Source organism: Aphis gossypii, chromosome 3, assembly GCF_020184175.1.
Source record: "Aphis gossypii isolate Hap1 chromosome 3, ASM2018417v2, whole genome shotgun sequence".
Lineage (NCBI taxonomy): Eukaryota > Metazoa > Arthropoda > Insecta > Hemiptera > Aphididae > Aphis > Aphis gossypii.
Genome location: NC_065532.1, coordinates 52037019 through 52062258, shown reverse-complemented (window position 1 = coordinate 52062258; position 25240 = coordinate 52037019). Strand labels below are relative to the sequence as shown.

The 25240-nt window shown below is 26.5% G+C and overlaps 4 protein-coding genes across 5 annotated transcripts in view; 1 reads left to right on the top strand and 3 right to left on the bottom strand.

Moving 5' to 3' along the window:
* The window catches only part of LOC114119242 (GPI mannosyltransferase 3), a 37676-nt gene that overhangs the window by 9145 nt on the left and 3291 nt on the right, over positions 1–25240 (bottom strand). Inside the window, exon 2 of one of the 2 annotated variants that reach the window (XM_050203707.1) lies at positions 4495–4624. The exons of the other annotated variant lie outside the window; for it this stretch is intronic. The gene's annotated coding sequence lies outside the window, so the exon portion shown is untranslated. The remainder of the gene's footprint in view (positions 1–4494; positions 4625–25240) is intronic. 2 annotated transcript variants of the gene reach the window in all.
* On the bottom strand, positions 336–1968 carry LOC114119245 (uncharacterized). Its single transcript, XM_027980748.2, has one exon. It carries the CDS (start codon positions 1911–1913, stop codon positions 891–893), a length of 1023 nt encoding a protein of 340 aa, XP_027836549.2. The 5' UTR covers positions 1914–1968; the 3' UTR covers positions 336–890.
* Positions 7041–9329, bottom strand: LOC114119244 (uncharacterized). The gene has a single exon (XM_027980747.2). It carries the CDS (start codon positions 8363–8365, stop codon positions 7238–7240), a length of 1128 nt encoding a protein of 375 aa, XP_027836548.1. The 5' UTR covers positions 8366–9329; the 3' UTR covers positions 7041–7237.
* On the top strand, positions 18470–25121 carry LOC114119241 (acetyl-coenzyme A transporter 1-like). Its single transcript, XM_027980741.2, has 10 exons — positions 18470–19421; positions 19481–19729; positions 19861–19987; positions 21245–21404; positions 21479–21633; positions 22321–22511; positions 23069–23256; positions 23512–23623; positions 23856–24071; positions 24532–25121. The coding sequence occupies exons 2-10, from the start codon at positions 19511–19513 to the stop codon at positions 24748–24750; spliced, it is 1587 nt and encodes a 528-aa protein (XP_027836542.2). The 5' UTR covers positions 18470–19421; positions 19481–19510; the 3' UTR covers positions 24751–25121.

The following is a 25240-nucleotide window of genomic DNA, read 5'->3' as shown; positions in this document are numbered from 1 at the left end:
AGTTGATTGGTTTGGGCATGGCTGTATATGAGGGGGGGTTTTTGGGGTTCAACCACCCCGAAATATTTTACAGTTAATTTAATTTATATAAGTTGTTTATTTTAATTACCTTAAATGAAAATATTATTTGATTTAATCCCCTCCTCCACCCCGAAAATTTGTTCCAGCTACGGCCTTGGGTTTGGGAACCCTGACGACTCGATAAATATCGAGAGATCCATTGATGGAAATCCCGATATTTTTAGTACAGTTGCGCACTTGCGCCTTAGAATCCACTACCACTCCTACATTGAAGCCACGGGGGAGCTCATTTAATAACTGCTGCAATTTATTAATTTAATATTCCGTTTGATTTTCTATAATTTACGATATTATCGTCAAAGGCGTTAGTACCTACAGTTTAAGGTATTACATAGTAATATCAAAGAAAGCGGAAGCGGTTTAATTAAACGAAAACCCAATCAAGACCCAATGATTTTAAGCTCTTTTAAATTTGCTTAAATAACTTTCGTAGATGTATATGATTTTCGATGTATAATCATTAAATTTGTTAACATACGGCACGGTTTAATCAGAAAAAACTTGAATATCATTTAATAAATTAATTTTAACAATAAAAAATAATAGCCTTATGCTAATAACAATAAAATAAACACACAGTTGTATATTTTATATTCTTTTTAAACAGAAGTATTAATTATGTATTTATTCATATTTTTTATATTTTTTTTTATAGGTAATACAATGTTTAATTTTTATATATGATTTTTTTTGCATATTATAAAAAATATTTACGGACGTATTTCAAACATATACATAAAGAGATAGAAATTATATAATAAAGATTAAAATATATAAAATATGTATAATAGTTTTATTATTTTAATCATCTAGCTTAGGTAATAATGTGGTATTGTATATTTGTATATGTCCTTAATCATTTCATCAGACTCTTCCCTGATGACTTCCTTCATCCGTTCAATTTTGGCTCGATCGCTGTCGGTTCTTATTTGTTTTCCGGACATTTCTATAACGGTTTGTAAGATATTCTTATTGAGTTCGATCATGCCCGCAGACTCTCCAAAATCACGTATCGATTCGACGATGTCGAAATTAGATGAATTTAACCCAATTATGTTATTACCATTCATCTTCAATTGTATTCGATTCTCTTCTGCCCTTTCATAAATATATGACTTGCAATTTTTGAAATCTTGTACAGCATTGTAAGACAAAAACCATAACTCGACACGATCACCGTTCGACATGTTGGTCTTTTTCTTTACGGCGTCTAGCATACTGTTCAGTTGACGACGGAAACCGTAATAATTCATTTCATATTGTGGCATATCGTTTTTTTTTATTTGTGTTATTACCAATATTTCGAGATCCTTTATGCCAGATTGCTGTATGCTGTATGTGTAACGTATAAAGTAATGTTTTATAGTTACGATGTCTTGTTTTAACTCGTCGATATGTTTTTTGAGTTTAGATTCTCTTTCTTCAGACTCTTCTTTATAATTCTCTAAGGTCAGCACACAATTGTCTCTGCATTCATTGAAAATCGATTTATACATCTCTTGTTCCTCTTTTTTTATTTTATCAATTTTATTTTGCCACATTAAGCGTTCCTTTTTCATTTCAAACTCCGTATACACTTTTATCGATGTATCGTTAACCGTATTGTTTGACGCAATTGACAAACGAGTATCATCATTTTCATTGGATAATATAGGTTCTGTTTCAACCGATACGGCGGTTGGCAGTGATGACTCTGGAACATTTTCCGATAACCAGGTAGTCATATCTGGTTCTTCAACTATTGGAATAGGGATAGATTGTTCAGTGTCAGCAATGGTGATCGCGTTCGTCGAGTCCTCCTCGTTCATATACTGGTCGTTTATCACGACCATGTTTGAAAATTTGCACAGTTAAGAAAAACGGCTAATGATACTACAATGATATAAGATGAGCGACTGGTCACGCAGCGACTACCTGGTCGCCTTTTATACTATTGAAGTAGACTTACCGTATGACAAATCACGAAGTACAATTCACACTCTAATGCATGCGTGAAAATCACAAATACAATGTGGTGATGACGCCGGTCATATTATTATATAGTAGGTACATGCACGGATTTACCCGACCGTGGTGACGTTTGGGAATACTCGAGAGCGTTATTATATCTATGTATATTTTATACCGTCCACCGGGCGGACAAGTTGTCAGTCGAGTTTTATTCGACCAACTTGGCACATTGACAAGAATGAGAGGCATAATTTAAATGAAATCAGTGGTAAATCGCAAAAAAAAAGAAGAGTTTTTGTGTTTTTTTTCTTCAACTAACATCTATATTCCTATCGTCCAGAAAAACGTTAGGTCTTGTAATAAATATTATTTAATATAGTAATATGTATTTAGAATAATTTCATAGTATACACATATGTATACAATTTAGATTGTAAAAAAGTAAAACGCTATGATAAATCTATAAATGCTCTAATGAAATTAACTCGAGTCCTTCCCAGTCACGGAATTTATCAAAGCTTACCCATAAAAGATTCCACGCTAAGTTATCACTAAAGAACGGATTTTGCATAAAATGCATGTTTCTATTTTCAACATCCTAAACAGCAGTTAATGAATGTCCACAAATCATTATACTTGCTTGATTAGATATCAAAATTTGAAAGTGCATATTTTTCATATTCTGACGTTAGTGCATCATGTTCTGTATATTTTTGCATATTTTAACAAAAAAAACCGTTCAAATACACACCTAACGATCTAAAAAGACGTTAAGCAAAAAAACAGATTACAGCTAGGTACGTTTATTTTATATCAATATCAAATATCTTATGTCTCAAAGAATATTAGGACCCTAAAAATAAATTACTAAACTGTTTAAACTTTCATAGGTTGGTTATACGAGTTAAAAATTAAATTGCAATTTAATAAATTACATATTTGGATTGCATATTTGTTATATTATACATCTTACTTTTTGTTTATGAAAATTTTAATAAAATAAATAAATAATTATCACTGTAAAATTAAAATTAAATATAAAATGTACCTAATAAAATTTAAAAATTAAAATTTTATATTGCATATTTTGCATTTATTTCTTGTATATTTTGAGTTTTTTAGTACATGATTTGCATGCAAATTTTAAAATTTAAAATGCATATAAATCCGGGTTTTAGTGATCACCATCCTAACCCCTCATCAAAAATATAACGTCTTCTTTTTCCCTTCTAGTAAGTTACTTAGTTTCATTTTAATTAAATCGATTTACTACATTATAACCAATATATTGTTGTTTTGTAGGCTTTTCGAAATGGGTTTTGATGAACAATTAACTAAAATTATTGTTCGTCTACCAGAGAATCGACAAACTTTACTTTTTTCACCTACTTTGGTTTATTTACTACGTTGACCCTAAGATTTAATAAATTGATTTAAATGAATTGTATTTCTAGACTAAATCAATTTTTTTCAACTATATTTTAATGCAACTCTATACCTTTTTATAAACTAAAATTTAACAGCTTATCAGACACAGGAAAAAATCTTTTGGCATACTTATCTACAAAACTGTTGAAGGTATTTTAACATACAATTATAAAATAGGTAGGTACATACTTACTATTATTATATGATCATAATCAATCGATTAATCTAGATTTTTCTCCATAGTCATTTTGTTTATTTAAAATAGTTTAAATTTGGATACGTAATAAGGTAGATACCTAACGATTTTCATAGTATCTATTCAATTATTATAATAACCAGCCGCGTACAAAAAAAAATATTTTTTTTTTAGGGGGGGGGGGGGGTTTGGTTGTAAATTTTTATTCTTATATAATCTAACCTTTAATAAATTATTAAATTTATTAAATTTCGGTGGGGGGTTTGAACCCCTAGAACCCCCCCCCCCTTGTATACGCGCCTGATAATAACATTGGAAATCTTTAATTAATACATCAGGTTATAGATACCTACCTACTAATAAGTTTTTTTTATGTGACTGATAAAATTTTCAATGTAAGTTTATAAAAAGGTGTAGAATTTCATTAAAAAATAGCTAAAAAAAATTATTTAGCTTTAAAAATACAATTCATTTAAGTAAATGTATTAAAGTTTAGGGTCAACGTAGTAAATAAACCAGTGAAAGAAAATGTATGATTTTACATCAAATTTTTTTTTTTTTAAAAAAGCTCTACAAGAATCCATAAAAAATATAGTTATTACCATATGAAAAAAAAAGTTGATTTTGATGTTGGTGCATATTATTGATCCATAAATTGTTAAAAACAAAAAACCCGCGTACAACGATATAATTTATTATAATAAATTATTGATTATTACCTATTTAAACAAATGCTACCTATTGGCTATTTTACTTTTTAATTTTGAAAAAAAAAAAAATGTTTTATTGGTACAGATAAATAAGTTAGCGTTAAAAATATACATTTATTAATGTAATACCTATTTCCCACGTTTGTTTGACAAAAAATAGTAATTGATTCTCTGGATTTTCTTGAATGTGATAGGTGACCTTTACAGGCCCAGTCCCACCCCTGCTGAACACCCTCTGATATTAGACATTAAACACATTCTGAAACAGAGAATAATTATTTAAAAACACCATAGATAGAAAAATGGCAGGAAACCCGAGAAAAAAAGAAAAAATTTGTAAGAAGACAAATTAGTTTCTTATATAAAGTAAGATGATTTCTAGACAACTTGTGTGATGTAAGTAATATTTACTTAGCAAATTAAGTCATGTCTATTAAAGGATTGGTAGCAAGTAAGGTAAAGTAACAATAACTATAGGTAATCATGTAAACTACAGTTAACCCGTTTCTTGGTAACTATAATATATGTAGGTATACTGTATATAGTCAGGGATGGATTAACGTATAGGTAGTATCTATAAGCAATTGTCTAGAGCGCTAAATTTTAAAGGGCACCAAGAATCTGAGGCCAAGTCCTTTATTTTATTAAAAAAAAAATATTTTTGTTTTTTTTTGCATTGAGATAGATAATAAATTATTAGGGAAGGACTATTAGGAGAAACAGTTACAAAAAACTTGATGATGTACTAAACAAAAATTCGGGATTTAAAATTCTTACCATAATATCAAATATTTTAAGTGGCCAAAAAATATCAAGAGAGGAACTTCCTGAAGATTTAACATGTGATGATTTAATCCATTACAAATTTGCCCCTATTTCATCTGTTGACGTCGAACGTAGTTTTTCAAAATATAAGCATTTATTGTCCGATCGTCGTAGACGATTTTTATTTGAAAACTTGAAAAAAGTTTTAATTATCCAATGCAACTCCGATGATTTAGGTAAAATAAATTATTTTATAACTATTTATAAATTATCTTAAATAGAATAAATTTAATTTACAGACGTATAATTGTGGAAGAAGGAAAAGTCGGAGAATCCGGCTTGTAAATTAATTAATTATAATACCTTTTTTTTTTTTTTTAAATAATTTTAATACTTTTTTTATAATAAATAATTTTTTAAAACTTATTTTTAATGCTTTTTTTAAAGTAGCTTTTTTTGGAAGATTTACACAGCTTTATTGCTTTTTTTTTTAGATTTTTATTGCTTTAAAATCCGTACTCTAATAATAATAGATGTATTTTTATCTATATTTTTCATTTATTGTGTATGTATGTTTTGTTAGTTAAACAACACAGTTTAAAATCGTTTATTTCCAAAAAATATTAGCCGGCATTGTCGATTGTTGGTTATAACAATGATCAAACAAGACATCATAATTATTATAGTATGTTGTTTCCAGAATAGTATATAAAGTTATAAACTTATAAATAATAAAAGTTATATTCTATGCTGTAACTTGTTTTAAGTTTAGTACCACAGTCTATAAGAAATACAGTCATATTCTTAAGTTCTATAGTACTAAGAAAAATGTATTTACCAGACATTAAAATAATTTTGAGTGTATCCCAATATTATTTGACTTTCCTATCGCTCAAATTATCAGAGACACTTACAATGTTGTTGTTTTGATCAAAAAGTTAGCATAATTTTTAATATAAGTTTGTTTGGATGTTGAAAATGACTCAACTTTAACAGACGAATGCAACAATTTTGTATAACCTTTTCATTGGAGGAGATAGAATTTAAGTTTACTGACAATTACTCAATGCTATACATATATGTATTTATTTATAAAGAATAATAATTTTAATGAGTTGTTGTTCCATAATTTATTTATAGTTTTTAGAATATATCTTTCAGTTTCATTAACAAATTGTTCGGGCGAGAGATCATTTTCAGTTATTACTTATACTAAAAGAGTAAAAAACTATTTAAAATGTAGATCTTACCACTCTCAGTAATCGGTTAAATGATTTAGCTTTATTAAAAATTGAAAATAATATGTTGAATAATATAAAAGATGTTATTCCTATGTTTAATTAATAATTTTGATGAAAAAAATGTGTAAATAGTTTATTTTTTAAATAAATAGAAGTCGGTAAATATAGGCAAATCCATTGATAGATCTCCCGATATTTTCGGTGTAGTTGCGCCTTAAAATCCAACACTACTCCTACATCGAAGCCACGGGGACGCTCATTTAATAACGCCTGAAATTTATTAATTAACTATTACGTTTGATATATAAGCATTTATTACCAGATAGACGGCACAGTAACCTAACCGCAGATTACCGGAGAAAAACTTGAATATCACTTAATAATTAATATTAACAATAAAGAATAATAGCCATATGCTAATTATAATAATAACACATTTTGAGTTGTATATTTTATATAATTTTTAAACAAAAATATTTATGTTATTTATATGTGTTCTTATTTATATATTTATATTTTTTTCATATTTAATACAATATTTAATTTTTAAATAATTTTTTTTTTTATTGTATATTATACAGAATAATTTGATGTTTCTTAGTTTAAACGATTACCATAAGCGTTATACATTATGATATAATTGATATAAATAAACATTGCCCATTAGTATTGGTTATAGGATATGATAAATTTATTTATTGACATCTACGGACTAAGATATATCTTATATCTATATATCTTAGTCTGTGTCGACACCTCATTATTACAAATTACGAATGTATTTCAAACGCCCGTGTTTCAATCACATACATAAAGAGATAGAAATTATATAATAAAGATTAAATATAAAATATGTAATAGTTTTATTATCTTAACCGACTGAGATCCTTCATAATGTGATCGTAAATGTCTTTAAACATTTCATCGGACTGTTCCGTGACGAATTTATTTAGCTGTTCAACTTTGACCCAACTGCTGTCGGTTCTCCTATGATTTTGGGAAATTTCTATAACGTTTTGTAGGAACTTCTCATCAAGTTTGATCATGTCCGCAAATACTCCGAAAGCACGTATCAATTCGACGATGTTGTCGGTTGACGTCTCGTCAACGTCAATGGTATTACGCTGCGTCTTCAGTCTGATATTGTTCTCATTTGCCTGTTGGTTTAGGTATTTTTTGCACTTGTCGAAGTCTTTTACAGCATTGGAAGACACGTACCAGAACTTTACATGCTCACCGCACGACGTATTGGTCTTTTCATTTATGGCATATAGCAAACCTTTCAGTTTACGCCGGAAAGCGTAATATTTTGTTCTGCCATTCTTAACACTGCATGTTATTACAAACATATTGAGCTGGTCCACGGTATATTTCGAATTATTGTAATCTTCACGTATAATGTTACGTTTTAACTTTGTGCCACGTAAACGCTCATTGGTCACGCTTAACTCATTCATTTGTAGTATTAATTCTTTGACTTGTTTTTCTTTTACTTTACTCCGTAAATTGTAATCCCTGATCTCTTGTTCAAATTTCTGACATAATTCAATTTTTTGTTGTTTAATTACAATAATTTCGTGACCTGATTCAATATTTTTTTTTTCGAGTTCAATTTTTTGTTTTATGAGTTCAATTTCTTTTTTTTCATACTCGTTCTTCATATTGTTAAGCGACTGCTGGTGTTGACTTTTCTCTTTTTCGAGAATCTCTTCCATTTCAGACTCCGTGTACACTTTTTCCAATGTATCGCTAACCGTATTGTTTGACGAGATTGACGAACAACTAGTATCATCGTTTTCCATCCATGTTAGTGTTGCAACCGGTACGGTGGTTGACAGTGACGACTCGGGAACATTTTGCGACATTACGGTAGTCATATCTGGTTCTACACCCATCGGAATAGTGATGGATTGTGTAGTATCCAGTGTCATGGTATTGCCTTCGACGCCTTCTTCGAATATCTGTCTCAGTGACTCGTCAGTCGTCATGGCCATACTGCGAAAAATAAGCGAATACGATTTTTGAAACCGTGACGTAGAAATCCAAGCTGATCCACGGCCCAGCTCGAGTAATAAAAACGAGTGGTAGAATGTGTCGTAATCGACACAGCAACACTAGTTACTAGTCCACTACAATAAAATATGAACGACTGGTGAAGCGGCGACCAAGTAGACGCTCTTATATACTATCGAAGTGGACTTACTATATAATAAATCTCGGAATGGAAACTCACACTCTAATGCATGTGTAGGAATCTTTAACATAAAGTGGTGACGCCGGTCATATTGTTGTATATTCATGGATTTTTCCGACCATGTGTGACGTTTGGGAATATTTGGGAGCATTATTATATCTGTATACATTGTATACCGACTATACCGGCCACTGGGCAGACAAGTTGTCAAACGAGTTTTGCCCGACCAACTTGACACTATGACATGAATTTGAAGTGTAATTTAAATAAAACTAATAAAAGTAATTTTTTGAATATAATATTCAAATATAACATGTATTGACTAAAAGTTTATAGAATATTATATACGCACTCGATAAACTAAACACACATAATAGCCTTAATTTAATAAATTAAATAACTGTCGAATGAATAAAAATTAATAATTATTTGAAAACAAGTTGACTGTTTGCTGTTTAAAACGTTTGGTTACCTAGTTTTTTTTAATTTCACAGTAGTTATTGTGTTGACGTCTTGCTTTGGTTATAATATGATCTTTTGGCATAATTAAGCATATTATTGTGGAATAATAGCCTAATTTAACTTAACCTAATCATCACCTATACTTACCAAAATAGTTACCTTTTTAAAATAGTTAGGCATATAGGTGCATATTTTGTTCTAAAACTGCCGGTTTAATATCCATCATCTAATCAACGAGCTTGAGAATTCAATCCATGATTTTCTCATGAGTTGTTTATACTTTATAAAGGCGAAAAATGGAAGTGAATGTTCAAAAATGTTTTTAGTATTTGAAATCAAAATTTTAACGATTTTTCATAAACGTTACGTTAATTCGCAAATTATTTTATAGTAAAAAATACATACAGTTTTTATAATTTTCATATCTATGATTTGAAAATTTATCTTACGATTCCATATACGTTTTTCTTACAAGAAATTACTGAAGAACAACTATAGATTTTGTTTCTATCTGCCATAATCACACACACATTGCGGGCTAACACATGTATATAACATAATGTATATATTACATTGGAAATGGTTCTCCAACTTCGGCTCCAACAAAAATAACTGTATGACGGCGCATTGACACTAATTTAATTATATAGTAATATCCAATTTTCTAATGTATTTTTAATTTTAATATATAGTATACATAGTGTAGACGTGTTACGTGTATAATAGTGAAGTGCTGTTGTGGATATCTAATTAAAACATTTAAAACCCCGGAGTTGTGGTTAACAGGAGCATACTTCATTTAAATGGGTAACAAACTTTTTTGATTTCCATTATAAATAAAATATATATATATTTAATTTTGATACTTCACAGGAATAACTTTGGCTATGCGTCTACTTGCAATGCAATGGGTCAAGAGATGGGCATAATGATAAGTTCTGTGTTTTCTGTCTTGTTGACGTCAGAAGACTTTAGCAACAAGTACTTCATTCATTTGTAGTATTAATTCTTTGACTTGTTTTTTTTTTACTGTACTCCGTAAATTGTAATACGTACGAGGAGTATTCACTTTGTGGATCATCGGGGAAGACTATGACACAGCCTCCGACGAGCTGACCACCGCAGCCGGTGACGACGAAAGCGGCGCCGAGTACTTCGGTGCAACAGTCAGTACAATTATTAAGTTTTGTGATGACTAAAATGAGACTAATTCAAAATTTAAAATAATTTTATACATACAGGAGTACTTAAAACTACCGCTGATTTCTCCAACATCAAATCATTTAACTTGGTAAAGCTCTAATCAAACTGCATTCCCAAATTTATTACCAGTTGGAATGAAATATCTAGGTTTTCCTGCCATGTCCGTTTGCTCTGAGCGCATGTTTTCAATAGCGGGACAAATTGTTACCAAGGTGGCAAGGTGAGACAGAGACTTGGTCCTGGATCAGTAGAAAAATTAGGATTTCTACATAATAGAATATAATTATGATTATAATGATAATATTTTTTAATTTTATATATATTTTAAAAATTAATAATAAATACCTATGTATTATGTATATTATAATATATTTCTATTTTTAAATTTTATTTTTTTCTCATGAATAATTAATTATTAAATTATTATTATGTATTGAGTACCTATGTGAAAAAAAATAAATTATCTAAATTTATTGTAAATACAGTTACATAGACTTAAAAGTTGTAATGTATAATAGGTAATACAAAAACTTAAAATATAATAGTAATTATTATGATAATCATCATGATTGATTAATAAAAAAAATAAATAACAATAATAGTTAATACTGTTTATATTTTAATTCATTATAAAATTCATTTAATGCATAGAGCTCCCTAAAATCCGTTGATGTTATGTTTTGTTCTTTCACTGAAAAAAAAATAGTGAGATAGAGAATATGTGTAAATTGTCGATAGATTCTTTTGTAATTAATTGAAATTTGATAGCAATTTTATAATACTTATAATGACAACAATAATCTTGAATAAAATTTTATTTAAATGAAAAAAATCAAAATAATTTTGAATAACAAAATAACGAGTGACGAACTGATGACACCGTACACTATTGTCCGAAGCAAAAGGAATTAAGGACTACGAAAGTTATCGAGCGTTTTTTTATATGTATTACAATGAAAAGATAATTAGAAGCCAGACAAAGAAACTTGAAATACAATAAAAACCATTAACAGCGAAGAATCAACTATATATAAAATATAAATGATAAATTAAAGAAACCGTTAAATATAAGATTTGAAAAAAATTTAACTCAAATTATAATTTTAATAAATCAATTCTATGCAAAGTTACCATATTATATCTTGTCGGAAAAAACAAAACTATTAAAGTGACACTAAACTATATGAATAATTCTGAATAGAAACTCAAACATCGTCACATCGATATATTCAAATTTGTTTATAATAATGCAGTTAATTCCTAAAAGGTTAACCTGAGTTTTAGTGGCATAACATAAATCATTTCGCTTCCAGAATTTTTCAGATATCCTAGGTCTAAAAATGCCAAAGATCACAGAATCTAAACAATGACCAGCACTAGATTCATGAAGCTCCAGTGAGAAAATTGCAAAAGTCATTGGCTTTGCCATAACAAACCCTTATAGTCCATAAAATAACACTGATAATCTATGGCTCGGATCGCCATCATCTGCCGTGGTGATTCAGCTTACTTATTATGTATATTGTAAATAAAATCATCTTCTAAACAAACCCACCTTATTTTGCGATTTGCGATGACACAAGTTTTCTAAATCACGTTCACACTTTTTGTAAAACCTAAGCACTATCATCCATAGAAAATATAATAAAGAGAACGACCAAAAGATTCAAAACGCAGAATTTAACATCAATAGTGAAATATAATTTTTTTTTTTTTTCATCATTAGTTGACATGCAGAAAAATATAGTTAAATACTGCGTTTATCTATGGAACTTTAAATAGCAAAATATTATGAAAAACCAAATGAGAGAAATAATATTCAGTTGAAAATTTTAGGCCAAACTTCATAACAAGAAAGTAGTTACCTATATTAAAAGAGATTTAAATGGCCACATTAAGATTTCTCGTGGATATCTAATGACAAAAAATTAAACCTCCAATATATCTATATTCTATACCCATCATTCAATTAACAAAACATAAATACCTGAAAATATGTTTAAGACAATATTGGAACATCTTTATAGATGTTAACAATTTTGAAGTCAAACATAAAAATAAAATATTCATATTTTAACTTAAAAATCAGCTTAATTTAAATAATATTCTTACTCTGCTCTAAAAATGTTTTGTATTTATGTGCTAAAACTGGAAATAAATATTGTACAATTAAATATGATATAAACACTTTGAAGTCTCAACTATTTGTAAATAGTGTGTTTATTTTAGACATTAATAAAATTAAAATATTGTAGACACAATAATTATTTAGTTGTAATTACAATTAAGTCGAACATTGAAAATTTAAATAATACGAGTATGTTGAAAATATCAGTTTATTATTGTTGCTTACCTAGGTATATAATTTAATTTAAGAGTTTAGAAAACAAATATTTTTAACTATTATAGTCTTGATTTTACATTAGTATGTTAATGATTGTATTCTATCGTAGTTTAAAGTTTACTATGGAGAACACAAAATTAAATTAGAATTATTATTTATAAGTTGTAAGATAAGTTTATTGTTACATTCAGTTACTATAAAATATTATAACATAAACATTACCTTTTTTCATTGGATCTAGATAAAAAAAATCGATAATAATTAATTAGCATTTGTCGATTTATATAAGTATGGATTTATTAGGTTTTGGATATATCGTAAAAATACAGTATTTAAATTAATACATTTTTTACTGGACTATAACTTTATGTATACAAACCAGCAGTTTATTTATGCTTTAGCAAATTAAAATTTTGTTTATAAGATAACGTAGTGGTACATTTGAGTAGGCATTACTTAAAACGTTTTTGCAACTATACATAATATTTTAGTTTCGGTGGAGTGCTCGAGTGATACTTCGAAGTCCCAGTGTTGATTGTGATGTTAAGACCTAGATGGCTAGTCAATACTCTCACTTTTAATTGTAATTTACAGACACTATTCTGATTTCGAGTGATAAATTATCATTCAATTGATATGCACAAAAATTATAGTTATCAAATTCACAAATGTCGATACGTTTCTTGAACGAAGCTATATTAGTAAAAAATACGTAGAAAAAAAAATACCTCACACACATTGGTACATTGATAATAATAAAATGATTCAATTGCTGATAACGTGTTTTATTGTTGATTGAGACAGGATATGGTAACATTAAGTATACTTTTGAATAAGTTCAATAAAACATTATATTTAGGTAATAATTATTATTAAATATGACAATAAAAATAGTAGCAACCGTATAGCGCAAAGAACAAGATACAACGTCAATAATATGGGTGTGGACACATACGACGACATACCATACACATCCAACGCGGCGGTCGCGACGCAAAGCTGAGTAATAACTAAAAATAAGGAAGAGTTGTCAAGTGAATAACGCTCTGCTGTATAGTAGGTCACTTTAATGGATGAATTAAATTTGATTTCAATGTTAGGTATCATTGTATACGAAAAATAATTTTGAACGGAGATGATTTGTCAGCCTAGCATATATTTTTCGGTGGATGGTGTAAAAGATGATTTATTTTAATAACCTGAATATCCCAAAACGCAAGTTCTTTTACAATTACCTATTAAAATTTAAAATTCAAACTCTCTTTACTAAGTGTTGAATTTTTAACCTTATTTATAAATACAAAATTTTTTATGAATTTTAAGCTACAAAATTACTTGTAAGTTTTTGCGATTTTGATATATTTGTAAAAATTTTAACTTTAAACGCTTATAAAAAAAAAGTTTAATATTTTGTATACAATTTCCAAGTTTTTTTGGGCACCCAACATTTTTACGAAATGCATGTCGGCTACCCTGTAGCCTAAACTAATGAACCAAATGATACTTGCACTAGTTGCAGAAATAGCTCAGTTTGATGTGTAGATAAATCTGTGAAAAATTCAAATTTGTCGGAGGATTACAGCTTGAATAATATGCTAAAGTATTATCAAAGTGAAACACTATTTATTCAACAATATCATAATGTTTATATTATTATGTAGTGGCGCCGCACTGAATTATCTGGCCGCCCGGATTCCATGCAACGGGCTTGCACTTTGCAGGCTTTGTCGTAATTATTGTCAAATACATCGTTTTCGTCTTGCGTGTGTGTTAATACTTATAGAATACCGACACTCGGCAGTAATGAACTAAATTAAATAATTGTACAAATGTTTTCCTTTGTCACAGATGCAGATTACAGAATATATCTACGCCTTGCGTTAGGTTAGGTTAGACTGCGTCTATCAGATGTTTTGTGGCTACGCGCCACACGGCTATACATTATAACAACCTATAAAAATTAATATAGGTAAATAGTGTAATACTCTAGATTTGTGCGTTTGAAATTTAGCATTAATTTGTTAACCCGAACAAATAAATTCCAATGATATATCAACAAAAACATTCCGTGTAAATTGTAAAAACATCGTTAAGTAAAAAAAAAATCACTTAAATTGGCTATTGAAGTTATATTATATAAACTATTATTATTGATTATAATGACAAACGGTTATTATGACCTATTTTCCTTGGTCCATTGAATGTCATTATAAATGGTTTCTACTTTATCTATATAAAACAACTCAAATGTATTTATTTATGAGTTATACTTTAATTATCTAGTACAACTTATTACTGTAAGTTGGTACCTATTTTATTATTTGTAAGTATATATAAATAAAATGAAAATATTTAAATTTAACTCTTATTTTATATAATATAATAACTATAGAATAATTCAAATACATATAATACTTAATACAAATAATACTATACATATAATATAATTACATACAAATATATATATTTGTATTTAAAGCTTATGTAGTTTAATATACAAACCGTTTGTCAGTACATATAAATCATAATCTAATTCACCTAAAAAAATAATCAATATAGTACCATTCGTTGGAAGTTATAAATCATATATATTTTTAATTAATCAAAATGTGCATAGTGAATTATACAAACCACGGAGTCCTAATTGTTCTAATGGTTCTGGTAAATTATAATTAAATATTTAAATTATAAATATATCAATATAATTAATTAATTATATACATGAATGTTTTATCATAAAAAGTTAAATTATGGTAATAGTGGTAACTTGTTCATGTATATATCGATTGGGTGATTTTCTCATACTCGTTTTTTAAAAACAATAAGTATTATTTCGTGAGTTATGTGTACTTTTATTCCACTATCAGTTTCATTAAATACCACTATCTAAAAATTATATTACTTCGGAAATAAAAATTAAATTAAGATTTAAATTAATGTAGTTAAAAAACCACATTGATGTTAAATCTCAATTGCTAAATTTAAAAAATTGTATTTTTATTGATGTATTTTGTATTTTTTTGCTATTTAAATAAATAAATAATTGCTCGAGTAAATATAATTACAAACATGAATTGGTAATTTATATTCTTATTTTACCAATTATGCCAAATAATTTTCATAAATGCTTTAGTAGTACAAAAATATTTATTTTCATTTAAAATAAAATTACCTTGGGTTAAATTAACTTGAATCAAAAGACCCAGGTCGAGTTTTAGATCAATTAGGCTTCGGTAAACAATTTCCTAGTTTAATGGGCTCTTAAGATTTTCTTCTGATTTTTGTTACACCATTTTTAGTGTTCCTCAAAGTAGTTATCTCTCTCATATTGTTTTCAATATTTTTAAAAACAAAATTCATTATAATATTTTACCTTGTCGTATACTTATCTTTAACAAAGATGTGAAAATATTTTACTCTTTCTCAAAAATTGAGTACCTACTTTTGATTTCTATCCCATAGCATCGGTAAAAGTAAAATTATATAATTTCTTAGGATTTAATTTAAAGCCATTCAAAATTTAATGAAAAAAAATCGTGATTATTTATATTATTAAAATACATTTCCAATAGAACTTACGAATTATTGGGACTAAAAAACAAAATAATACATTTATAATAATCAATAAACTTTAAAAAAATAAACACCTCAAAATTATTAAATATAAATTATACTAAATTGTATCAAACTAATAATTACTTAAAACTGACTTATTAACTTTGTCCCGCAGGTACGAGTCCTCAACCATACTTTTTGCGAATACACTATCAAAAATATAATAAGTTGTTAAAAACATTATAAATAATCTATATTTCAAAATAGCCATTTTTATTATATAGGTATTTATAAATTGTAAAAATATAGTATGCAACTAAGTTCTAACGCTTAAGAAACAATAATGAAATACAAATTTCATGAAATAATTACTATAATATTTATGTCATTGTTTACATAATTTAATAAATTATGTTGATTTAACTATTCGCTAAGTGTGTAACCAGCTGGCGAAAAATAAGTTATAGTTTCAATAAAAATAATCAAATACAGTGAAAACTCTTTACAACAAAAAATTCTATACAACGTTAACATTAAATAATAATGGTTGGGTTTTAATATAACTTTACTCATTAGTGGGTTCATTCTCTATACCGTATTAGTCACTCTCAATAACCAAATAATATTATATATTTCATAATACAATTTACGTGTTATCGTAATATAAATTATAAAAGTAAATCGGCCTAAATGTCTAAATTTACTAGTACGATTATATTTTTTCATTATCTACTTTTATCATCATTATTATAGCGTTACAAAAAAATGTTGGTAGAGTAAGAATAGTTTGAAAAGCGAACAAATTTAAAATAAATATAATTTGCATTCAAGAAAAATCATGTTAAAATAGGTAGTTTTGATTATTTAATTTTTTTAACCTCAATTGTATTATTAATATTAAAATAAAGTATATACATTTATATTAGCAGTTATTATTTTTATTATTATTAATGTTTTTATTATTATAGTGTTATGTGAAAGGTAATTGGAGCTATAAGCTGGGGGTGTAAGGGCTTTACCCACACAGCTCTGTGAGCTATTCACTATTTGTGCACCCTCAAAATAATTGGTTTAGTTACGCATATGTCTACCCACTTTCATAATTTTATTATTTTTCATTGTAAACAAATCTACAATATAACAAATAAAATAACTTGATATACATATAAATATAAAAGATATAATGATCACATAATATAATAATAGTTTTAAAATAAAGTTATATGATAATATAATAATAATTTTAAGATAAATATATAATAATAAAACAAGAATACAAATTACAATATTTAAATAACAAAATCCAATTTTCTGTTTGTCTTTAAAAATCTCTCAATTATTTTTATAGTGTCGAAAGGTATATTTCTATTAATATTAAATAAGGCCCAATCTGTAGGCTGTAAATCTTTTCTGGGACATTTGACTTTTTAGCCATGTTTTTAACCTAATGTAACATTAAGCATTTTCTAGAAAGCAAAAAACAAACAGCCAAAGGAGTCATGTTTACTGTTTAGTGCAAAGTAAAAAAGGTGGACAAATTCATAAAAATATCAAATAATAAAATCAATTAATCAATTAATATCTAAGTCAGACCATATGGGTAAATTAATAGGTAGATACTGAATTGCGAAAATTAAATTAATATGATAGTAATTTTAATTAGTAAAATTATGCCATAAATAAAATTAACTAGTTGTAAAAAAACCTAAACTTATTTTGCTAATTGTGTCCTTGTCCATCTACAATCGTAACAACCGAATGTTTTATTAAATTTTAACAATTTCTCAACATCGATGTCAGTACGTCACAGTCACACAGTTTTTCACAGAGTCTATCTTAGTCAGTCGATGGTTCATTAATTGATAACAGGTTTTTGACAACTATTTACAATTTCCATTTTCCGCTCAAGAAAAAATATGCACTGTATTTTTAATTTTTGATTCATTGATTAAGATATAATTATTAATTAATAATTATAATAAAATAAGAAAGCATCTATATATGAATCACATTTAAAATAAATAAACAATAATAATTATAACATATTTTAATAAAATAATAAATAATATGTAATTAACTACTATCATGTAATGTAAAAAAATATAATGCGTATGATAAATAATAAATAATAATTTATGGGTACATGAATAAACCTTTATACATAAATAATTAAACTTTTGATTTTTTAAACTCTCTCTATTACGAAAACTAAATATTAACTATATAATTAATCTATTATTTTTGTTTAAAAAAAATATATATATATTCTTTTAGTTAAGAAAAATAAATCACTATAGTTTATTTAAAAAAAAATATTATTAATAAAATTATATACAGGGTACGAAATAATCGAATAGGTACATAGATACTTATTTTGGTACAAATTATAAACTCTTGATTATAAATATTAAGTTACATAATAACGTTTCAATTTGATTTATAGAAATAGAAATGGAATTCGAGGCCCTAGCTATACAGCATACCAAACATGGACATTTTACTATTTATATAGTTATCAGAAGAACAAGATAATTTAAAAATGTAAATTAATATAGGAGTACCTATAGAATATAGATATATAAAATACTTAATGAATGATAATTTCATTTATCGTCAAGTAACTACACGTATTTTAAATTTTTAGGTAGTTACTTAAATGTGTATTTTTACAACTGTATTATACATTATAATATTATATTATACTTTCCCATTATAAAAATATATTTTGGTGACCGGTCAGTTGATTAAACGATTAGTTTTATCATGCAGGTAGCAATAAGTGTGCGGAAACAAGGAACACAAACACATTGAAAATGTTGTCATCTGCTTAATTAGATTGAAGTACATTAATATAAGGTTGAACATTCTTAAAACTGTATTATATATTTATATTCGTTAATGCAGTGTACCTTTTGAGTAAATTTCTAATCCATTTTTCAATAATTTATTTACATTAAAAGAAATCAATCTGTACAAACGTTCTTATTTGTAGGCTAATTTACATTAAAATAAATAAAAATTCGTTGTATAATTTATCAAATTTATTTATCTATAGTAAATTATAATCATGCTAATTATATAAGTCAATTTATAATTTGTATGCAATATGTACAAATTTTAACTATATTCAACTATAACTATTTTATATTTATATTATATTATATATAAATACATATTTTATAAACATAATATTGTCATTTCTGAGTACCATTAAACACGGCAATTTTGAACATTATTTCTAAAACATGTTTGTTCACTTTTAATTCAGTATAAATACTAACTACATAGATCGGTAAGCGTACATTTTTATTATTTTTAGTTATGTTTGGTTATTGAACATTGTTATTATAGTGTATGAATAATGAACATTAAACAGTAAATATGATGGAATCGCAAGCCAAAAATTCACCAGAAAATCTTGTATCATTGACAGCAGTCGATGACTCGAATTCGGCCGATGTTCCAAATTTAAAAGGTGACTGGCATAACCTTTTTGTATTACTATTGCTGTACACAATGCAAGGCATAGCAGGTACGGGTTTATGTATAGGAATCCCGGTACTTCTGCAAATCAACAAAAATGTGACTTACAAAGAGCAGGTGGGTATAAATGACGATTTAATTTAAACAATCGTAAAATGTTTCAGCTTCTTAATAAATAATGTGGTATAATATTGTCGATGGACTTTCATATTTCATCAGAATAACAAAGACGTTATTTTTTTTTTCAGGCTTTATTTAGTATGGTGACATGGCCATATAGTTTAAAAATGCTGTGGGCACCATTAGTGGATGCGTTATATGTACAAAAGATGGGAAGACGAAAATCTTGGCTAATACCAGTTCAATATTTAATCGGTTTGTAGTGTGTACTGTGTATCCTAAACATTGTAACAATATTGCACATCGCTTATGATAAAGATATGTCATGTTAAAAACAATATACTTGTGTATAGTTACAGTTAGTCAGCTATATTGTAAATTATTTGGTCATTTTTTAATATGGTTTAGATAAAAAATGTACTTCCTTTTATTTCTGTTATAAATGTGGTATCGGAGTTTCTTTATCATTTTATCTAATCCCACAATTTTTATTTTATTTTGATATTAAAGTTCAATTCATTAGTCTTTACTAGTGTTGATCACGCTATATAATGCGGTTTTCCCGATATTAAATTTTTACGTATGACCCTTCAGCTTCATTAGGTCTTACAATCTGTATGTGTTTTTGTTATACTGTTCTTTGACGCTTCCGTTAATACTCCTTTTTCTGTGAACCTAGGATACCCATCTATCATATGGAAGAAGAAACTTTTAAAATTAGTCTAACAACCTTTAATAGTTATTTTTACCAATTGTTACATCGCTTATGAGATACCTGTTGAAGTCCAAATAGAAAGTAGACAACTTCTTGTGGCTTAAGTTTTCTTACTTCTAATATTGATCTTATAGGATCTCATATCTCACATTAAAAATGTTTTTACTAAGTTTAATATAAAATGTACTTAAAAATTATGATTTGAATAGGTATAAGTACTCATGATTGATTAATTGAATATTAATTTAAAAATGTAAGTATACAGTTTATATAATAAGTAATAACTAATAAATATCTTAAATAAATAATGAAAATATTAATTAAAGCCATGAACCATAAAAATAAAAATATGGTATAATATAATAATGAAAATATATGGATTTATATCTGAAACATGTTATTAGTTAAGATAAGTTATAGATAAAAAAATTACAATATCTTAAAATTATTGATGTTTATTATGACTAAATAGCAATTGTTTAGGATTGCTAAAGAATTATAATTTATTAAGCTTTATTATACATATGTAAAATATGTATTGTACACGTTTTAAATATTTATATAGTTATAATTTATAACAAACACGATTGTCTTTTAAAGCCGAGAATAACGAATTTAACGCAAAATTAGTTATCTGATATTTGGTATTTTTGAAGATTTGGAACCATTGCCCGTTAGAAAACTATTGCGATTAAAACAAAAAATTTAATTTTAAAATCATTAAAATATATTTGTATGTATTTTGCTAACATAGAAGTTGAGTGCGATGTCTTATGTATACTGTTTGTGTTGAACAGGAGGATGCTTTATTTATATGGGCAAAAATATTGATGAATGGTTACCAGAAACAGGAAAGCCTGACGTACTGAAATTGTTTTACGTGGTTTTCTTCGTTCAAACTTTAGTAGCTACGCAGGACATAGTTGTCGACGCTTGGGCACTAACAATGTTAAAGAAGTTTGTGTTATTATTACTCATTTTATTGATTTGAATATTAACAGTTAAATAATCTGGATTTTGATTTAATGTAGGAATAATGTAGTATATGCGTCAAATTGCAATTTAGTGGGCGCAATGTTGGGCATAATGATTAACTCCTTATTTCTCACTGTGTTCACATCAGAAGATTTTTGTAACAAGTATCTACGATTTGCACCTGCTAAAGGAGGATTAGTTACCAATGCATGTAAGTAAATAAAAGAATGCTTATTCTAAAAAAAAAACTCATGTTATTATTCCTTTGTGATTGATTAATGTAAACCTTTTTTTCTAAACAATTTTATATTTATATACTATAAAATAGAATATTCTAACTATTAATAGTTAGACAGGTTACGAATCTCAGATAATATAGATATCCTTTTTTGTCACACTAATCTAATTACCATTCATAGAGTTTTTTCACGTTATTTTTTATACTTTAAGGCTCTTTTAATTTATATATTTACCTAAACGATTACTTAAAAAAAATTTTAATTGTGAGTTTTGTGATTTTTAAAAATATTAACCTTAAATTAAATGTTCAAATTTTAATAAGTTGTATCCAATAAACCTGAACTTAAAATTTGAACTATCTTAGAAATAATAGTTAAATGGGCTATATATAATGGGTTAATAAGGTTAATTAGTTAAAACCCACTTGTATGTTCTACATCTGAAGTGATTGATTTTATACTTACAATTTCCTATATTAAATTTAATAAATAGACAATTATATATAATTTAAATATCTACTGATATAAGAACATTAAAATTTACAAAAACATTAACCCTCCGTATTATGGTGGTAAAAATAATTGTTTATTACTAATTAGTAAGATTAATTATAATTCATTTTACAGCAATTTCATAGTTCACTTTTAAATTTATACAGATTTATTTTATTGTTGGGCAGTCCTGTTCATTTTAATAACAACATCGATTATCATCTTCAAAAAAGAAAAAGATAACAGGTTAGAGGTCAACTACGTAAAGCTCAACATTATTCAAAATTATTTACTGGTATTGGATATTTTAAAGATACCTAGTATCTGGGTATTGACGATTGCGTTGTTGACAACGGAGGTGAATAGTAATATTTAACCTATAACTTTTAAGTTTCGATCACATATTCCAAATGACCACATAAAAGATATTCAGTTACACCAATTCAGCACTCCTAAATTTCAATTTAGATCAATTATCATTTTATGAATAAAGTTCACAGTAATACTTAATAAATCAGAGAGCAGTTACTTTTGAAGTGTACATCTAAATTTTTAGTTAAAATTTATTGATCTAGGCTTTTTATTGGTTCAGGAATAATCATGCTAATTTTTGCAAATTACTTAATTATACTAATTTTTCATTATAAATCAGTAGGCAATAACAAACAGAATAACCAATATTTTTTATATTCCAATATTAATGCAATGTTATTGTTATACACTTATACTCCTATCATGTCTGAAAATCGGAAATTTTTTTTTAATTTACATAGCTACCTACTTGAAATATTTAGACTTAAATTTACACATATAAATAAATATAATATTATATACTCGATTCTCTAATAATATTTTCTGGAAAATACACATAATACAATTTATTTGTTAATAATTAATTTTATCGAATGATTAAAGATTGGATTTGCTGCCACTAGTCAAAGTTTGATAACTTTAAAACTCATTGATGCCGGATTACCAAAAGACAATGTTATGGTTATAATCTCATCAATGTATATAGTAAAAATTATTACTCCAATTATCGTATCAAAATACACTTCAGGACCTAAACCAATGAGCGTATACTTAAAGTTAATACCCTTCAGGTAAGTATATTTCTTAATACTGTTTAAAGCTTAATACACGATTTTATAAAAAAAATCAGTAATAATGGTTGTCTTGTCGGATTCTGTCATCAGTGTCATCTTGATTTGGTTTTGTTCTAATGCTGGAATCCCATAGTTTCTACCTATTATAACAACTAATAAAAAGTTTAATTTAAGATGAGCATAGTATTTTTTGAAATTCTCTTATATTATAATATATTTTTTTATTTAAATTATTTTAAATATTCATTTCAGAATAATTTGGAGCATCACGTTTGTTGTATTTATATACTACATAAATAATGGAAAAATAGATTTTCCGATATATAACTATGTAATATTAGTATTTATATTTTTAATAAATTACGTGAGTTAAAAATATTGAGCTTTATTTTGTATCAAATAAAGGAAATATTATGTTAAAATTAATTTTGTGCAATAATTAGTTTTTAAAATTTAAGAATAAATGAGAAAAATCGTTTATAAGAAAAATGTTAAATAGGTATACATTTTAAATTAATATTTCCTTAAAAAATAAAAATATTCATCAATTCATATTGATATTAGGTACATTGTATTATGTAATTTATATATTATAGAGTACATTCACAACTATGAGTGTGGCTAGATTGGCATGGTTCAATCGGATAAGTGATCCTCGTTTTGGTGGTACTTATATGACATTATTGAATACACTTTCACATATAAGTATACATTGGTCGACTTCAATTGCGATTTTCATGATAGATGTTTTAACATTCAAAGAATGTTCATTAGATTATAAGAACAATTGTTCTACATCAAATCTAAGCAACGTAAGATATTCATATATAATTATTTAAAGGGGAAACGAATACAAAAATAATAATAGCATTGCACTATTTATTTTTTATTGATTAATAAATAACATATAAATACATTTTGGGTGTTATTTAATATTTTTATGTTATTATCCTACATTTTCTATTTATATAGAAGATCTATTTTTTATTCAATTGAATTTATATCAAAGTAAAATGATGAGTCATATTATGACTTATTTTTCTCTCGTTTAAAGTTAAGCGTCTACAACTGCGTGAACAGTTGACGTGTCATGTAACGAACATTATTTGGTCAAATTTTGTCCTATATTTGAGCAATACAATAACAATCACCAATGATTTAGTCAATGTTTTTAGATTTTATTTAGTGATTTCATTCTATTAATATTATTAATTAAAAATTTGTAAATTGTAAATTGTAATGTAATATTAATTTGTTTTTCCTACTTTACAGACTTGTAAATCTAATGGAGGTAGTTGTATTGTAAATGTTGATGGTTATTACATGGAATCAGCTATGTGTATATTGTTTGGGATCGGATGGTACTATATTTTCAAAAGAAAACTTATAAATGTTCAAGCTAAGAGCTCTTCTCATTGGATGGTCAATGTGAAGAATAATAAAGTGATGAAAAATGAAACAACTGGATACAAAATGGTTGAAAATTTATAGTGAAAGTTATTATTGTATACATGAATTTATTATTATACGTCTATCCGTAATAATTTTAATTTTTCAATATTTTTTCATAATATAATATCATTGTATATCATTATATTTATTTTTATTAACTTTTCACTAAGTTACAATTAGTAATCTGATTATTTATGTGTTAAATTAATTAATTGTGATTTATTAAATTTTTACTTAGTTCAAGATGAATAATTTATTTTTATAAACAATATTAAATTATCACTACTTAATTATATTAATTTTTTAATTGACGTAGGTGATTTTATTATTTTCCGGGAGGAAGCAATGGGAAAGCGGTCCCCTCCCGGTTGTCGGCCCAAAACTGGAAAAAAGGGCACTTTTATTTTATAACGCGATTTAAATGAATGTATTTAATTATTTAATATATACATTTAATCGAAAATTTTATAAAAAGTGAAAGATAATTTAAAATTATTTTTAATGTTGTCTATAATGGCTCACACTCAAA